This window comes from Phyllostomus hastatus, unplaced genomic scaffold, assembly GCF_019186645.2.
Source record: "Phyllostomus hastatus isolate PE091 unplaced genomic scaffold, TTU_PhHast_1.1 phas_contig_948, whole genome shotgun sequence".
NCBI classification, from domain to species: Eukaryota; Metazoa; Chordata; class Mammalia; order Chiroptera; family Phyllostomidae; genus Phyllostomus; species Phyllostomus hastatus.
In genome coordinates, this window is record NW_025333993.1 from 8,940,802 (window position 1) to 8,957,312 (window position 16,511).

The following is a 16,511-nucleotide window of genomic DNA, read 5'->3' on the forward strand; positions in this document are numbered from 1 at the left end:
TTAAGTCCTTCCAGATAGGATTCTTGTGAAGGTTCATTAAAGTGAAATAAAGATTCTGTTTTTTTAAAAAAAGCTTCAGCCCTGGCTGGCGTAGCTCAGTGGATTGAGCACAGGCTGTGAACCTAAGTGTCGCAGGTTCGATTCCCAGTCAGGCCACATGCCTGGGTTGCAGGCCACGGCCCCCAGCAACCGCACATTGATGTTTCTCTCTCTCTCTCTTTCTCCCTCCCTTCCCTCTCTAAAAATAAATAAATAAAATCTTTTTTAAAAAGCTTCAGGAAATTACCAACCACCTGACCAGTGTACAATATTGCAATTGTGAGTACTAAGTCCAGTGCGCCGTCTTGCAGGGTTTGCTGAGGCCCACAGTTTGGGGCTGGAGGTGTTCCACGCAGGCACTGCCCTAAAGGACGGCAAGGTGGTGACGAACGGAGGGAGAGTCCTTGCGGTGACTGCCATCCGGGAAAACCTCGTCTTGGCCCTTGAGGAAGCCAGGAAAGGACTGGCTGCTATCAAGTTCGAGGGCGCAGTTTACAGGAAGGACATAGGCCACAGAGCCATAGCGTTCCTCGATCAGCAGCCCAGGTAAATCCCTCCCTGTGGCGATGGCAGCGCAGCTTCGCGCTGGCGCGCCCGGCCCCACGGGCGTCCCATGGCCCTGCGGCAGGTCAGTCCTTGCCCACCCTGTGGGACTGATCCGGTTTCGATGTGCGTTTAGTTTGACTCAAAACGACTTAGAATAACATTTAAATGAAATGGAAAAAAACTTCACGGTAGCTCCTTCTGTTTGAAAAGTTTAGTAAAATCATAGTGATATTAAGGATTTGTTTCACATTGTACACTTTAAATGTATGCAATCATTTGTGTGTTGTCAGCGAAACAGGGGAAAGGATTTTTATTCCTTGAGTTACTGTGTATTTAAATATTACTGTTAACTTACAATTCCTGGTTTCATCAAAGAGTTCAAGATGAAAATACTGGTCATCCACTTTTCAACTTGACCTGAAGGTTCTGTACACTTGGCCGTCGCCTTCGCCGCCGCATTTGTTCCCCTCACCGAAATGGGTTTTCTCCCCGTTGAGTCATTTGTTGACATGGAGAACTATTCCTTTGTAGAGATCAATAAACTTTTCACTGCAAGTGTGAGTGTTTTGTTTTCTTAGCTGTATATCAGTTGCTCTTCTTTGTTGAGTTCACCTGTGACAAATGAATAAGATTTAGGACAGCCCTGGCTGGCGTAGCTCAGTGGATTGAGTGCGGGCTGCGAACCAAAGTGTCTCAGGTTGGATTCCCAGTCAGGGCACATGCCTGGGTTGCAGGCCATAGCCCCCAGCAACCGCACATTGATGTTTCTCCCTCTCCCTCTCCCTCCCTTCCTTCTCTCTCTAAAAATAAATAAATAAAATCTTTAAAAAAAAAAGAGGACAAAATAGGAAATGGTAAGCAACTTAATTCAGGCTGTACTGCTACCAATAGGCAAGTTTTCAAAGTTTAAATACTGGCTGCTTATTTTTGTTGTTGTTGTTGTTGAAATAAGAGCCTGCTAAAATTTTATTTTTTTATTTTAAAGTGACCAGATTTCATTGGAATGATTTATTTCTAGCGACCACAATCTTAATAGTCTGAGTTCTTTGAAATACAGGTGAAAGTGTTTTAAACCGGTAGAACCAAGTATACTTGTAGCCTAGTACCCTGTATTTAATAAAACTTAACAGGCTTCTTCATATGTTACCAGGTCCCACGAGGCCAGAGTCCTCGTCTCTACGGCACCACCGCCGCCAGCCACGCTTGCCCTGTGTGGGAGACGAGGTGCCGTACATGATCCTGTTTTTCTTTCTTTCTTTCTTTCTTTCTTTCTTTTTTTTTACCTTGTTTCTTGACTGTCTTCAGCTATCAGGAAATTTAAACTGCTCTATTGTTACAGTAAGCTCAGTTTCATTATTTAGGGATTTTTTTTTTGTAGAGTTCCTAGAATCCTAATTTTTACCTTTTTTACTTAGTTTCAACACTCCTTTCCTTCCCATTCCAGAACTGAACAGAGAAAGGTTATGGCAAAATGTCAGTATACGCAGCTGCTTGTGAGAAGCACTTACGTGTTACGGAGGAGTTGGGTTAGAGACATCATCTCCCATAGTGATGGTACCGCCCATCAGCTTGTGCATTTCCAGGGTCTTCAGTGTCTGTGGAGGGGGCCCTGCACGTGGAGGGCTATGAAAATCACTAGGAGTGTCTTCTGCTTTAAATACTATTTTAAGATTAAAATACTTTTCTTTGACATTTAGGTGATGTCCTAGGTTTAGTTCTGTTTTCTTCATTCTTTAGGGGCCTGACTTACAAGGACTCTGGGGTAGATATTGAAGCTGGAAATATGCTGGTCAAGAAAATTAAACCTTTAGCCAAAGCCACCTCCAGACCAGGTAAGTCAGATGCTGCCCTTTGCTAGTTCATCCCCTTGGACAGACGCCATGGGCTGATTTGGGCTTTGTAGTTCACAGCAGAAGGCGTTCCACATTACTGCCAGGCTCTGTAAGCCTTACCCAGTAAGCCAGGCAGACCCACAGTTTTGCTTCTGGTCTCTGTTATTGAGAAGAGCATTTCTTGTTTATGATGTCAGACTCAAAAGGCTACATCTGCCCCTTTGGTATTTGATCACTTTCTCGAGCAGCGCTGTGAGTGTGTGGCCCCCTCCTCCACCCCCAGGAGGGGCATCGTGAAGGGGGCTCTGCGTGCTCGTGTTGACCTGGTCTGGGGAGGTGCTTCGAGCAATTCATTTCCTCTCCCACAGGCTGTCGTGTTGACCTTGGAGGTTTCGCCGGTCTTTGTGATCTGAGGGTAGCCGGTTTCCGGGACCCCCTGCTGGCCTGTGGAACGGATGGCGTTGGGACGAAACTGAAGGTAACCGGGCATCTTTGTGAGCAAAGGCCTTTTGTGGAAGACGGAGGGGGGTTGGCTGCATGTCCAGCACGTCTTTTCCCCTTTTGACGTAGAGGCACTGAAGAAAACCATACCAAATAACCATATACTATGACTACAATAGCCACTTGTTTCTAACGATACAGTGTTGTTGGGGCTACCGTATTTTGCCATGTATAATGCGCACCCATATTTTGGCCCAAGCTTTCGGGAAAGAAAAAAAATTTTTTTAAAGATTTTCTTTATTTATCTTTACAGAGGGAAGGGAGGGAGAGAGAGAAAGAGAAACATCAATGTGCGGTTGCTGGGGGTCATGGCCTGCAACCCAGGCATGTGCCCTGACTGGGAGTTGAACCTGCGACACTTTGGTTCGCAGCCCGCGCTCAATCCACTGAGCTACGCCAGCCAGGGGGAAAAAAATTATTTTAATTTTTTAATTCCATTTTCATTTATTTATATTTAGAAACAAAACCGATTACCATATTCCAGGGTATTATTTTGAATACGGATATTGTTACTGCTTTCTAGAGTTACACTTTTAACACATAAGCATAAATAAAAGAATCAAAAACATTTATATGAATATGAAATTAGTGCTATGCATGTATAATGCTCATCCTTATTTTTCCCTCAAAAGTTTGCAGGGGGAAATGTGCATTATATACAGCAAATATGGTATATCTGGATGGCAGGGTTGTTTTAGGGGATAAAAGGGGCTACATTTGGACTGAGTAGTTAGCTTATCAGAGTTAGTGTTCTTTTGTCTTCAGGGGTTCTGAGCGGCTAGCTGCAAGTTGATATTTATTAGCCTCCACTGCTAAATCGACGAGGTATAAAATCTGGACCTTAACCCTTTGCGGATGTTCCTGTTCTCCAGATTGCCCAGCAGTGCAACAAACACGATACCGTCGGCCAGGACTTGGTTGCTATGTGTGTGAACGACATCCTGGCGCAAGGAGCAGAGCCCCTCTTCTTCCTCGATTACTTTTCCTGTGGGAAACTCGACCTCGGCACCGCGGAAGCTGTCGTGGCTGGAATTGCCAAAGCGTGCGTGGAAGCTGGGTGTGCGCTCCTCGGTACGGCCGCCCGCTGTAGCCCCTGCTGTGTGTGAGTGTGACCGGCACAGCTGATGAGAGAGGCTGTCGGTCGCAAGAGGAGGCCCGTAAAACACAGATGACACTGCCCGAAGAGAACTCAGACCCTGGCGGCCCGAAACCCCTCCTTGGGGGTGTCGCCCGGGCTCACCGCCTGCTGCCCACCGGGCCTCCTCCGGCTCCTCCTCACGGACCCCGCAGCAGAGGCAGGCAGGGTCTGGGCGCTCTAAATCTGCAGTTTATTTTCCTTCGGAAGGACATAAAACGTGCCCAAGGTTTATGGAGACGTTGCTTATATACTTGTGTTATGTCCAGCTCGTGAAAGTAAGCTGACTAAGGTAGTGGTCCATTGTGGCTGGGGTTAATTGTACACCTCTAAGATGGGTGTGCAAACTTCAGGATTTCTTTGTTCTCGTCTGATGTCCTGCCAGGGGGAGAGACAGCAGAAATGCCGGACATGTACCCTCCCGGAGAATACGACCTGGCCGGTTTTGCCGTCGGCGCCATGGAGCGGGACGAGCAGCTCCCCCACCTGGAGGATATCGCAGAAGGGGATATGGTTATTGGGGTAGCTTCATCCGGTCTCCACAGCAACGGCTTTAGCCTCGTGAGGAAAGTCGTAGCGAAGTCTTCCCTTCAGTACTCCTCCCCGGCGCCTGACGGCAGCAACCAGACCTTAGGTGAACATGCTTTCGTTCAGCCTCCTGCTGGGAGGTGTCTCCGCAGCCGCCTGGGGGGTTAGCCTCTCACCAGAGTGGGATACGCACCACGGCCCTGTGGTCCTGCTTGGACGCTGCTGCGGGACGGCTGGGTCTGTGTGGGGTCACGCGCATTCCGTTCCAGCCTTGCTGACCGTGCCTGCTTTAGTTTTACATGCGTGGGCTAAGTCTTCGTCTTCTCTGTCCAATGTGCAGGCGACTTGCTTCTGACTCCCACCAGGATCTACAGCCGGTCGCTGCTGCCCATCTTGCGCTCAGGACACGTCAAGGCCCTTGCCCACATCACTGGTGGGGGGTTGCTGGAAAACATCCCCCGAGTCCTTCCGCAGAGACTCGGGGTGGACTTAGGTGAGCTCCCTAAAACCCCTGGGGGGTCCTGCGGGAAGTTAGTGCACAGGGGCTCACACCGGGAAGGTTCTTACCTTTGGGGTTTCCTGGGGAGAGAGTAGGGCAGACCCCTCTCTACCTTTTTTTGCCCTGTGAGCCTTGTCTACAAGGCACACAATCCTCTGACACACTGGGCTCACATAAGGTGAAGTGCTGTGAGATCCCCCCCAGGGGGGTGGGGATCTCGAGTCTGTCAAGCTGGAACCGGGAACGTGCTGGAAAGGGCAGAGGCGGCTCCTAAATAGTCCCTGGTGGGAGGCAGAGAAGAGCTGAGCGGAGACGTGGGGAGGGAGGCGGACCTGAGAATCACTTCGTGCTCCGAAGGGAGAAGAAGCCCCGTGTTTCTGGTAAGCAGGCGAGCAGACGGCAACCCCCCGGCGGCGGGGAGCACAGGTCCGCAGCAGGCCGCGGAGTCCAGCGCTTGTCTCCGTGTGTGCTTGCGGGCAGTCTGAGCTGATGTGTGCTTGCGGGCAGTCTGAGCTGAAGTCGAGGTTAAAAGTGAGTTGGGTGCTCGCAGGCAGACAGTTACAGCCAACGCCAAGAGAGTAGAGGGGACCCCACGGTTGTTCCCGGTGTTCTCCCCGCCGTAGTGGAGGTAGAATCGCTGAAGAGGAACAGTCAGAAGTGGAGTGAGCCTGTGCCAGTGTCCCCAGCTCCCAGCAAGGATTCGAACAGGACACTGGTCAGCACTGTCAGGTGCAGCACAGGGAGGACCAGAAACCGGCCACGTGCTTCAGAGTTGGTCCAAAAAGCAGCTTGGTGAGGGTGCGAACTCCCCCGCACACACAGATTATTGGGGGGGTGATGGGTGCAGGGACACAGGCCGTGCCTGGAGAGGGCCGCTCGGGAAGCCGGCTGGTTGAAGGAAGTTAATACAAACCTCTCTACAGAGCTTGCCACGTCAGGGCACTCCGAGTCGGTCTAGCCATGTCCCTAAAAGCCACTGCGTTCTGAGTTGCACAGTGTCTGTGTCCCGGTGGAAAGGAGCCTTGGTCCCTTGTACCTGCATTTGCGGTTTCTCCCAGGAATTGTACTTTGACAACAGATCTGAGGAATTGTCAGTATTAAAGCTACCACTTGGCTTATTCACGACTGACTTGATCGTTTGTAGAAACTAGGCTCTTAGCTTATCCGACTCTTTATAAATAAGTTCCTTGGAAATACTTGTGAAAGTGTCACAGTTGGGTAATCTGCCCCTTACCCTGCCATTTACTGTGTCATCAGTATCTACCTGTCATAGTGTCATTTTTGATTAAGCAGATTCCATCTTTTATGGACCCACCATGGTTTGGTTTTAGGTCGCTGTTGACTTTTGACTTGATAGAAAAGTGAACATTATAATAGCTAAGTCAGTTGAGCTCAATTTTTGTTTTGTTTTAAAGATTTTATTTATCTGTTTTTAGAGAGGTGAAGGGGAGAGAGAAGCATCAATGTGTGGTTGCCTATCGCACGCCACCAATGGGGACTGGGCCCACAACCCAGGCATGTGCCCTGGCTGGGAGTCGAACCGGCAACCCTTTGGTCTGCAGGCCAGCGCTCAATCCTCTGAGCCACACCAGCCAGGGCTGAGCTCAACTTTGAAAGTGGACATTTCACCGCTAGTAGGAGTGGAACTAAATCTGGTAGGCAGAGGAGTCGTGGTACCTCCTAGAAACGGTGTCAGCTCCTAGAGCATTGAAAGCTAATTACCCTGCAGACACACCACTAAGGAGGCTGGAGAGCCAACCTCATCGCGTAATAAAAAGCTAAGTTCACAACGGCTTCCTTTTCTGAGGAGCATCATGATGAAATCGTTTAATTCAATATAGTTTTTGTAAGTCGAATCCCATAATTACAGATTCTGAAGACATTTTTGTTGTATTATTCATGATACTAGAGAATATATTCTTAAAACAGATGTAAGCCTAAATTTTTTTAAATTAATAAATGAGCCCTGGCTGGTGTAGCTCAGTGGACTGAGCGCGGGTTACAAACCAAAGGGTCGCCAGATCGACTCCCAGTCAGGGCACGTGCCTGGGTTTCGAGCCAGGTCCCAAGTACGGGATGTGTGAGAAGCAACCACACATTGATATTTCTCTCCTTGTCTTCCCCCTCTCTAAAAATGAATAAATAAAATCTTTAAAAAAGTAAATGTAGAGGGATAGGGTATTTGATTTTAAACCTTTTATAACATGGCTTTTCTTTAACAGTGTATGCATTTCCTTTCAATCTGCATATAAGCCTCCTAGTCTTGCCTCGCACTTACGGTGCATTCTGGTCATCACTAAGACCCCAACTGACCATTCACGAGAGGTAGTGCGCCAGCATTTACTGGAATTCAGCTGTTAGCTCGTGTAACCCATTAGGGGTCTCTAAGAACCTAGGTAGTTAATGCGGCGCAAGACCCCACTCACTTGCGAATGCCGGCCACGTGGGGCACAGAAGTGTCCTCGGAGTCCGAGGCGCCCGCGTTTGCGGGGCCATCTGTGGTCTCGCCCTGCGCAACGCGGCAGCACCGTCTGTGTGCGCGCACGCCTTTCTGCGTGGTGTGAGACGGCAGGCGAATCGGACAACGCTACCCGTTTGCAGATGCCTGCGCCTGGAAGATCCCCGCCGTCTTCTCGTGGCTACAGCAGCAAGGACACCTCTCTGAGGAAGAGATGGCCCGGACATTTAACTGCGGGGTTGGCGTTGTCCTCGTGGTATCACGGTCCCTGATGGTGCCGGTTCTGGAGGACCTTCGGCTGCACCGGGAGGAAGCCTGGGAGATTGGCGTGGTGGTGGCCTGCCCTGAAGGTAATGGCTGCTTGCTTGATTGCTTACGTCGCCTTCACTGTAACTGTGCTGCCTTCCACACTGGCTGTGCACCTTTTGTCCAGCCATTGCCGCAGCACAGCCGTAGCAGGTCAGCGGCCACACCGTGGACTCCTGCAGCTCCTCGCCGCACCCCAGGAGGAGCCCAGACCAGGGGTGAGAGCTCGGGAGTAAGTGCCCGCTGCAGGGCCCGCAGGCGGGAGCGGCGCGGGGCGCCGTCTGCAGGGCTCCTTGGGGGGCCCCGGGCGCCCACCGTGGCGACCCGTTGAAGAGCTCACTCGTGTCGGCTGCCCTGTCCCGAGCTGCGGACCTTCACTGCGGTTCCCTGGGCCACTCCCCTGCAGCCTTGTCGCAGGCTCTGCTCTGTGGTTCGGCTCAGATTGGGGAGGAGTGAGCAGCGCCCTGACGAGCACCGTGTGCTCATGAACCGCTCGGGGGGCGGGTGGGGGGGGACTCGGCTGGAAGCACTAGATACTGGCCCGGGGGCAGAGCGCCCGCCCGCTCGGGACCAGCCGACAGGGTGTCGGGGCCCCTGGTTTTGTCGCGTCTGCCCTTCGTCCCTTCATCGTGCAGGTCACACGCCCAAGCAGCCCTCCACACACCGGACGAGTGTCTTGAGCCCACATCCCTCCGCTCATGTTGCAATAAGGAGCCGTGCTCTCTCTTTCTCAACGCCCTGTATCAAATATTTCAATGGCCTTGCGTGGCCGCATGCCTACCGTTGAGGCCAGGAGTTCACACCACCATGGCAGGTGGCAGATTCGGGGGGTAGGGGCAGGCCCGTGGCAGGCGGTCGTGTATCCACTGCAGGCCTGGACACACTCGTGCCCTGTGGCTTTTAGCTAGGTAGGCAGTATGTTCACCTCAAGGAAGTTTTTATGAATGAGGAGTGTTACGTAATACAGGCCTATTGTTTTAGTCCTTGCATATCTTGTTTTCAGAGTAAAATACAGTATCCCAAAGTTTCATAAAGTACTCTCCTTTCTGCTGTCACTGTTCATGCCCGATGGTCCCTTACTCTTTTACTGGATGCGTCTGAAACGAAGGCCACCCCCGAGTGAAGGTCAGGCACCTGATGGAAGCCATGCACGCGAACCCGGCAGCGCTGAAGAACGGCGTGGTGGACAGCCCCTCCTCCATCCGACCGAAGCAGGCCCGAGTGGCTGTCTTAATCTCGGGAACAGGTGAGGTGCGGCTTCCTCTCTCCCGCAGCGCTGGAGAAATGCTCCTCCCGTCCTCCCCCCACCGAGCCCGAGCCACACACACACACACACACACACACACACACACACACACACACACACACACACACACACACACACACACACACACACACACACACACACACACACACACACACACACACACACACACACACACACACACACACACACACACACACACACACACACACACACACACACCCCCCCCCCGCTGCAGATCTGAGCACTCGGCCAGCTGGGGCGGGCCCTGAGGGGGTGTCTTCCTGCACCCTCGGGTGTCCTCAGGGGGTCCACTGTCCCCACACATGGTCCACTGTTCCCACGCATTTGACGTGCTTCCTGCTTCCGTGCCTCTGGACGGGCACGGGGAGGGTTCCGGGGACGCGGCTGCGAGAAGAAAAACTAGGAGAAAACACAGAGTCTGGAGATGGCGGTTTCTTTTGTAGTTAAGTCTTACAATAGTAGAGCGTTTTTTTAATTGTTAATAATGAAAAGGATATGCAATTTGTGTTTAATTCTTGTGGATAGAGTAGTAAAGTAGTAAGAGTATCTCATTCTCTAAGATGGATTTAGCGTGATTATTTTCCCCCACTGTTGTAAGTAGCATTGCTCTGAATGTTCTCGTGATTCACATTGAGTGCCTATCTGGTCATCTCTCTAAGATACATTCCCAGAAGTGTAACTGCTTTTCAGGTCCATTTTAAGACTTCGGAATACTCAGGCCCACACCGCTGGTAAGCAGAGGACCTACGGCGAGGGCCTTGGTGGGCTGTTCCTTTCCTCATTTCATCCCACGTCAGCGTTGCTGGCAGAGGCGAAGCAGCCACTTGCCTTGGTTTGCCGTCAGGAGTTTAAAAGAGATCAGACAGACATTGCACCGTTTACTGTTTCCTCGTGGAAAACATAACGCTTCATTAATTATGTAAAAATAGTCACATCCTTTTATATAAATTGACATGAGAGCATATTGTCCTCGTATCTTAAATGCTCATTATGCTGAATGATTGTTTTGAAGATTTTATTTATTTCTAGAGAGAGGGGAAGGGAAGAAGGAGAGGGAGAGACACATCAATGTGTGTTTGTCTATCGTGCGCCCCTAGGTAGGTACTTGGCCTGCAATCCAGGCATGTGCCCTGACTAGGAATCGAACCGGCCACCTTTTGGTTCACAGGCCAGCACTTAATCCACTGAGCCACACCAGCCAGGGCTGAATGATAGTTCTTTTCCTTTTTTTTTTTTTTTCTTTCTTTTTTTTTAATATTATTTATTCACTTTTAGACAGAGGGGAAGGGAGGGAGAAAGAGAAGAGCAACATCAATGTGTGGCTGCCTCTCACAGCCCCGCACTGGGGACCTGGCCCACAACCCAGGCATGTGCCCCGACCTGGAATCCAACCAGCGACCCTGTGGTTCGCAGCCCACACTCAATCCACTGAGCCACACCAGCCAGGACTGATAGTTCTTTCTTAGAGCAAAATATCCAAAAAAATAGGAGGGATCCATACATTTCATGGATTGTGAGTTAGGGGGAAAAGTGTCGAGGAGCGGTAGGGATGTTTTGGACGGGGTGGGAGGCCTGACTCGGGGTGCCGTGGCAGAAGTACAGTGCACCCCCAGTCCAGACGAGGGCTTTGTGCAGTGGGCCTGAAGCGGGGACGAGTCCCGCCCCGACTTCAGGGGCGGGTGCACAGGCTGGGCCATCCGGCATGTTTGGGAAGCGTCTGTAACGACGACGCAGTGGGAGGAGTTACTGGTTTCCCCAGGCCGTGGTCGGTGCACGAAGACCGCACACCCCACGGGCCTGCCCCCGTCTGAGAGTGTTTCCCTCTACACAAAGTGCACAGGTGTTTCCCCGGGCTTCCTCCCCTCCTGGTCACCCCACCTTCGCCCCCTCCCTGTTGGCACGGACCCGCAGGCTGGGACAACTAGAGCCCTGAATTACACTGTCTAAAGGGCACCTCTGTCTCCCTAAGGAGTCTGCGCTCCCGTGTGTTCCCCTCCTCTGCAGGGTCAAACCTCCAGGCGCTCATCGACGGCACCCGGGAGCCAGGCAGCGCCGCCCACGTCGTGGTCGTCGTCTCCAACAAAGCCGCCGTGGCCGGCCTAGACAGGGCCGAGAGAGCGGGCATCCCCACCAGAGTGAGTGACGCGGGCGGGGCGGGTGTCTCCTGCAGGCTGTGCTGAGGCTCGTCTCCTGCCCCCACTGGCCCTGGGGCTGGGGGCGCCTGTCCTGAGGGGCTCTGGTCCGGGCTGGGTGCTGGGCCTGCCTTTCCGCTGCATCCTGTCTGCTCCCTCACTCTTGACATCGGGGGGGTGTTCAGGAGGAAGTCACGTGTGGTCTGCATAAAGGTCAAGTTTTAAGTCATTTTCTGGTAATTCACTGAAAAAAATCATGCTTCTCTTTCTATTCCAGGTAATCGATCATAAGTTATATAAAAATCGTGAGGAATTTGACACTGCAGTTGACCAAGTCCTGGAAGAGTTCTCCACGGACTTGGTCTGCCTCGCAGGATTCATGAGAATTTTATCTGGCCCCTTTGTCAGAAAGTGGAACGGTAAGCCAAAGTGTTTGACGCCACGTTGAGAAGCCACGTGAAAGGGACTGCGGGCGGCTGGCTGGCCCGGCAGCCCCAGGGAGTGACGTGTTTACGGTGACACGCACGCTGTGGCCTGGGGCACGGTGCCGTTTCCTTGCCTCAGCCCCAGGGTGCCTGCCGACGGCAGATTGTCCTGAGTTCTCTCGGTTTTCTTCCCTAGACTACAAAAGTAGTGTTTCATCCCCCAGTAATCACTCACAGGAGACTTCTTTACACGTCAGAAGCGAGAGCAGCCGACCCCCGGTGGCCCGTGCTCTCCCTGGGAAGTGCAGGCTGTTGCCAGGGGACGGCAGCGAAGGCACTGCTGCCAGAAAACACAGTCCCTGGCGGTAGAGCCTCTTTCCAGAAAAATTCTGACTGCATCCTATGGCGTTTTTTGTGTGTGCCTGTGGGCAGTAGATGTTTTCTTCTCTCCAGAGAGTTAATGTTTCCCGAAGGGACTGCAGTTGTGGTGTAATATGAAACAGGCAGTGCCTCTGGCAACGTAAGGCCCAGAACTAACTGAGCCAGCACCTGGCCGGTGGGCGTGCCGCCTGGGGAAAGGTCAAGCACACAGACGCCGTGCAGGGACTCCCGGAGAGTGTACGCCAGCCACAGGCTGAGTTTTCTTCCAGGGCCTTAGGACCCACATGGGACACCCTGTCCCTGCCTAAGCCCAGCCCCTGCGGAGACCGGTCCTTGTGTCTCCGGGTGTCTCCAGCTGCTCCAGGCGGGAGCTGCCACCGCAGGGCCTCCCTGGGGGAGAGCCGGTGCTTCCCTTGCCCTCGTCGCTAGGAAACCGCCCACCCCGGAGGAGCCCTGCCCCTCTGGCCCCTGGTTCTGGGCAGGGCTGCGTGCGTGCCTTTGCCTGAACCCAGAGGCCGCTTCCACTCTGACCACCGTGCTTTCACTTCGCAGGGAAAATGCTCAACATCCACCCGTCCTTGCTCCCTTCTTTCCGGGGTTCGAACGCCCATGAGCAAGCCCTGGCCGCTGGCGTCACGGTGACGGGGTGCACTGTGCACTTTGTGGCTGTGAGTATGTCTCTGTCTACCGGAGAGGTCCTGCTGCTCACTCAGAGGTAGGTTGTGCCGGCCGGAAAGTCCCGTTCAACGTGGATCATGCTTCCTTTTCCAGGAAGAGGTGGACGCCGGACAGATCGTCCTGCAGGAAGCTGTCCCAGTGAAGCGGGGCGACACTGTCGCCACTCTGTCTGAGCGGGTGAAGTTGGCGGAGCACAGAATCTTCCCCGCAGCCCTGCAGCTGGTGGCCAGCGGGACTGTCCGGCTCGGGGAAGATGGCAAGCTCTGCTACGCCGAGCAGGACTGAGGCTGCCCGGCTCGGGAGGGAGGCCCGGCTGCTTGCACAGTGGCGTTCGCCATGCGCTCGGCCCCGAGGGAAAACTGCTGGGAGCACAGAGGACCCTGCCTGACCTCCTCGGCCATTTTTTAGTGAACAGAGGTTCGTCACAGGCAGGGCCGGCGCGGCACACCCCACGCGTGTACGTGCCGTTGCCCGTGGTCCCTGGCTTTCCCTGCGTACGGCCTCCTTGCTCAGAGCTCCGCTAGTCGTTCAGAGCGCCTTCCGCTTTCAGCCAAACGAGACAGCAAAACTCTTCGTCTCTCTCACCGCCTTCTTCTGCCCAGTGTCACCGCTGGTCCCGGTAGGTTTCCGCAGGCCGGGCAGTTGCCTGGCCCCGGTGTCTCCTCAGACTGGCCGGCCAGCCGCTGCCGCCCGGTAAGCGGAGATTCGGGTGCACCATCTCCCGGAGGCCCCTTCGCGGTAAACACAGTTGGCTCTTTGGTTCTGGAGAGTTTACTCGACATTATTTAGCACCTATTTTTTATTTTTTATATATATATTAAAAATACATAAAAATATATACAGCATGTGTGTGTGTGTGTGTGTGTGTGTGTGTGTGCTTGCGCTAAACCACTGTCCTGTGAAGTATATAGAAAGTTAAAATATCTAAAGGAAAATGTTGGTTGATAAAATCTACTTTAAAAGTAGAGGGTGGAACCGAGATGTAAGACGAATCAGTGTAAACCTACGACTTCAGAAACGGAACTTCTAGGCCTTCCTTTGATGCTGACGGCCGCACAGCACCCCAGACCCCGTGGGAGAGAGCGGGGTCCGAGTCTCGGGGTGGGAGGGAGGGACCACAGTGCGTCCGCGCACCTGGTCGGCAGAAACCAGAGCGCACTGGAAAACAGCGGGCATAGTGCTGGCCGGCGCCAGGCCATTTAACAGGTGTCCCCCTGTCTTGTTTGCGACGGCCCGAGTGTTACTTGGACATGGTGCGTGTACAGGGACACTCAAAGAGAAAAGGTCACTGAAGCTATGAAAACGTCACGACACAAAAAAGGCTGAAAACACCCGGCTGGTGTGGCTCAGTGGGTTGGCATCGTCCCACGGACCGCAAGGTCGCCGGTTCAATTCCCCGTCTAGGCACGTGCCTGGGTTGCAGGTCCGATGCCTGGTCTGAGTGCCTTCGGGAGGCAGCCAGTCGGTGTTATCACGTCAGTGTCTGTCTCCCTCTCCCTCCCCCTCCAGAAAAAGTCAAAAATAAAAATGTTAAAAGGAGTGAAAATATGTCACTATTTTGGTGCAGTACCGAACATGGACATTGTCATTATTGATGTCTTTGTTTCTCTGTGTACGTAGGAGATGAGATCACCCTTGACCACACAGTGTCGGGCAGAGTGACGCTGCGGGGTGGGGGCAGACAGTGGGGTGCCCAAGGTTAAAGGGCCCTGCAGGTCACCTGCAGCCACCAAAGAGAAGGGGTTCGAGTGGCAGCTCCGAGTGCTCTCAAGAGGAATGTTACTTCTAAGAGAGACTTCATTTCTAAGTACTCCCTCTCCATTTTTTTTACTGTCCACTGCTATTCAAACTTTTAAACAACTCAAGTACAACATAGCAGTATTTACTTACACCGAGTTTAACAATGTCCTGCTAGTTCCTCATTACTTTTTCCCCTCATTCTCTCCTGTGGTAAGCCGCCAGAAACAGCCCAAATCGCACCCCAGAGAGCAGCTGGCCCCACAGGCCCTGCTTCCCGTGAGCGCCGGGCCTGCGGCCACCCCGCAACCAAATGCATTCCGCCACCTGTGCCTCTGGGGCAGTCGTCCGGGCTGGACGTTCAGGCAGAGGTATCTGATAGGCGAAGCTGGGGTCACCCTCCCGCCCTCAGCCAGGGTCAGACAGCCAAGCTGCCTCGCACACTAGGGTGGGGGCCCCGCTCAGCAGCCCCTGGGACAAAGGTTCAGCCCCACAGCTGAGGGGGGTACAACAGCCAGTGACTCAGGAAGGGTCCTAAAACCTCAGGTTTCTTTTTTTAAAGCCGGCTTACTGCCTGCACTGCTTCGGACCAGGTAGTCCATCTGTGAATCCTGGCCTCCACCGTTGCTTGGAGAGACGTGTCCGATAGCCCTTCTCTCTCAGGCCCGCGCGCCTCGTGTATACCACAACACAGGGCTGCCTGCCTTTACCTGGAGCCCGCTGTAAATCAGCGTGAAAAATTCGTGAGTGGATCCGACCGTCCAAGTGCCCATCAGCTACGACCTGACAGTGTGGTCTGGTCGTGAGCACTGACACGCACCGCAGCGGGAAGCTTGGAGCCCTGCGCTGAGTGGCGTCACCCGGGCCCAGGCGGCCACAGGGTCGGTCCCGTCCGTCCGCGTGGAATTTCAGAGCCAGGCGGCAAATCCAGAGAGACAGCCTACATCAGTGTTTGCCCAGGGCTGGGCTGTGGGGATAGAGGTATTCGGGGTGAGAACTAAAGGGTGCCGGGGGCTTTTCTGGGCAATGAGAACGTTCCCAAACTGCGGTGGTAGTTCATCACCCCGCGAACATACTGAGACCCGCTGAGTTGAACTGCCCTTTAAATGGGTGGACTGTGGTATGTGCTCCATCAACAAAACTCCCACAAAAAGGAGAACGGCTGTCACTGTAAACATAATTCATAGGTTTTGAAGTATATAAAGATTACATCTAATGTTATAAAATACACCAAACTTATATTTCACATTCAGCCTATTAAGTCACTTAAATGAATAAAATAGGAAGTCCATACTTTGTGACAGAAAGCATACCTAGAGCCCTGGCTGGTATGGCTCATTGGATTGAGTGCCAGCCTGTGAACCACAGGGTCACCGGTTCGATTCCCAGCCAGGGCACATGCCTGGGTTGTGGGCCAGGTTTCCAGTGCGGGGGTGTGAGAGTCAACTACACATTGATGTTTCTCTCCCTCTCGTCCCCTCTCTAAAAAGAAATGTTTTTAAAATGCATATTAAAGACAGTCCATCTGAACGGCGGCCCTCAACCTCAGCCCCTCCGTGTGTTCACCTGCTGCTCCTCGCGGGCCCGCGTATCAAAAATGCTAACTCACCCCCGCGCCTCCCCTGCACTCTGAGCACTGCAATAAATGCATTGAGATTTTGTGCGGGGAGAGTGGGCTTTATTTTTTTCTTTTTTAATTCAATCTTTATTGTATTTTTTCCATTACTATTTAGTCCCCTGATACTCCCCTCCGCCCGGCAGTCACCACACTGTTGTCCGTGTCCATGAGTCATTTTTCCTTTCTGCTCAGCATGGAGATTTTAGTCATTCTGAATCTATTTCCCTTTACAAAAAAAAGGTACATATTTGTACCTTTTGTGGACACTGAAATACTTGTGGACACTGAAAGTCAAACTGCACTTTAAATTTTCTGCACCACTGAACTCCAAAACTGTATGAAAAAAAAAAAAAAGGCTTGTCACAGCAATATCATTCAATTCCTTTGCTTCGGTTATATGCAAAAACA

At 52.5% G+C, this 16,511-nt stretch overlaps 1 protein-coding gene across 2 annotated transcripts in view; it reads left to right on the top strand.

Moving 5' to 3' along the window:
- The window catches only part of GART (phosphoribosylglycinamide formyltransferase, phosphoribosylglycinamide synthetase, phosphoribosylaminoimidazole synthetase), a 29,113-nt gene extending 14,831 nt beyond the window's left edge, over positions 1–14,282 (top strand). For both annotated transcript variants that reach the window (XM_045852603.1, XM_045852604.1), the window contains exons 11-22: positions 351–585; positions 2,323–2,417; positions 2,786–2,895; positions 3,791–3,989; positions 4,439–4,687; positions 4,922–5,074; positions 7,682–7,888; positions 8,953–9,090; positions 11,137–11,267; positions 11,542–11,683; positions 12,623–12,738; positions 12,842–14,282. In XM_045852603.1, the coding sequence (XP_045708559.1) occupies positions 351–585; positions 2,323–2,417; positions 2,786–2,895; positions 3,791–3,989; positions 4,439–4,687; positions 4,922–5,074; positions 7,682–7,888; positions 8,953–9,090; positions 11,137–11,267; positions 11,542–11,683; positions 12,623–12,738; positions 12,842–13,033 (1,967 nt within the window). In that variant the 3' untranslated portion in view covers positions 13,034–14,282. The remainder of the gene's footprint in view (positions 1–350; positions 586–2,322; positions 2,418–2,785; positions 2,896–3,790; positions 3,990–4,438; positions 4,688–4,921; positions 5,075–7,681; positions 7,889–8,952; positions 9,091–11,136; positions 11,268–11,541; positions 11,684–12,622; positions 12,739–12,841) is intronic.
- The last annotated feature ends 2,229 nt before the right edge of the window (positions 14,283–16,511 follow it).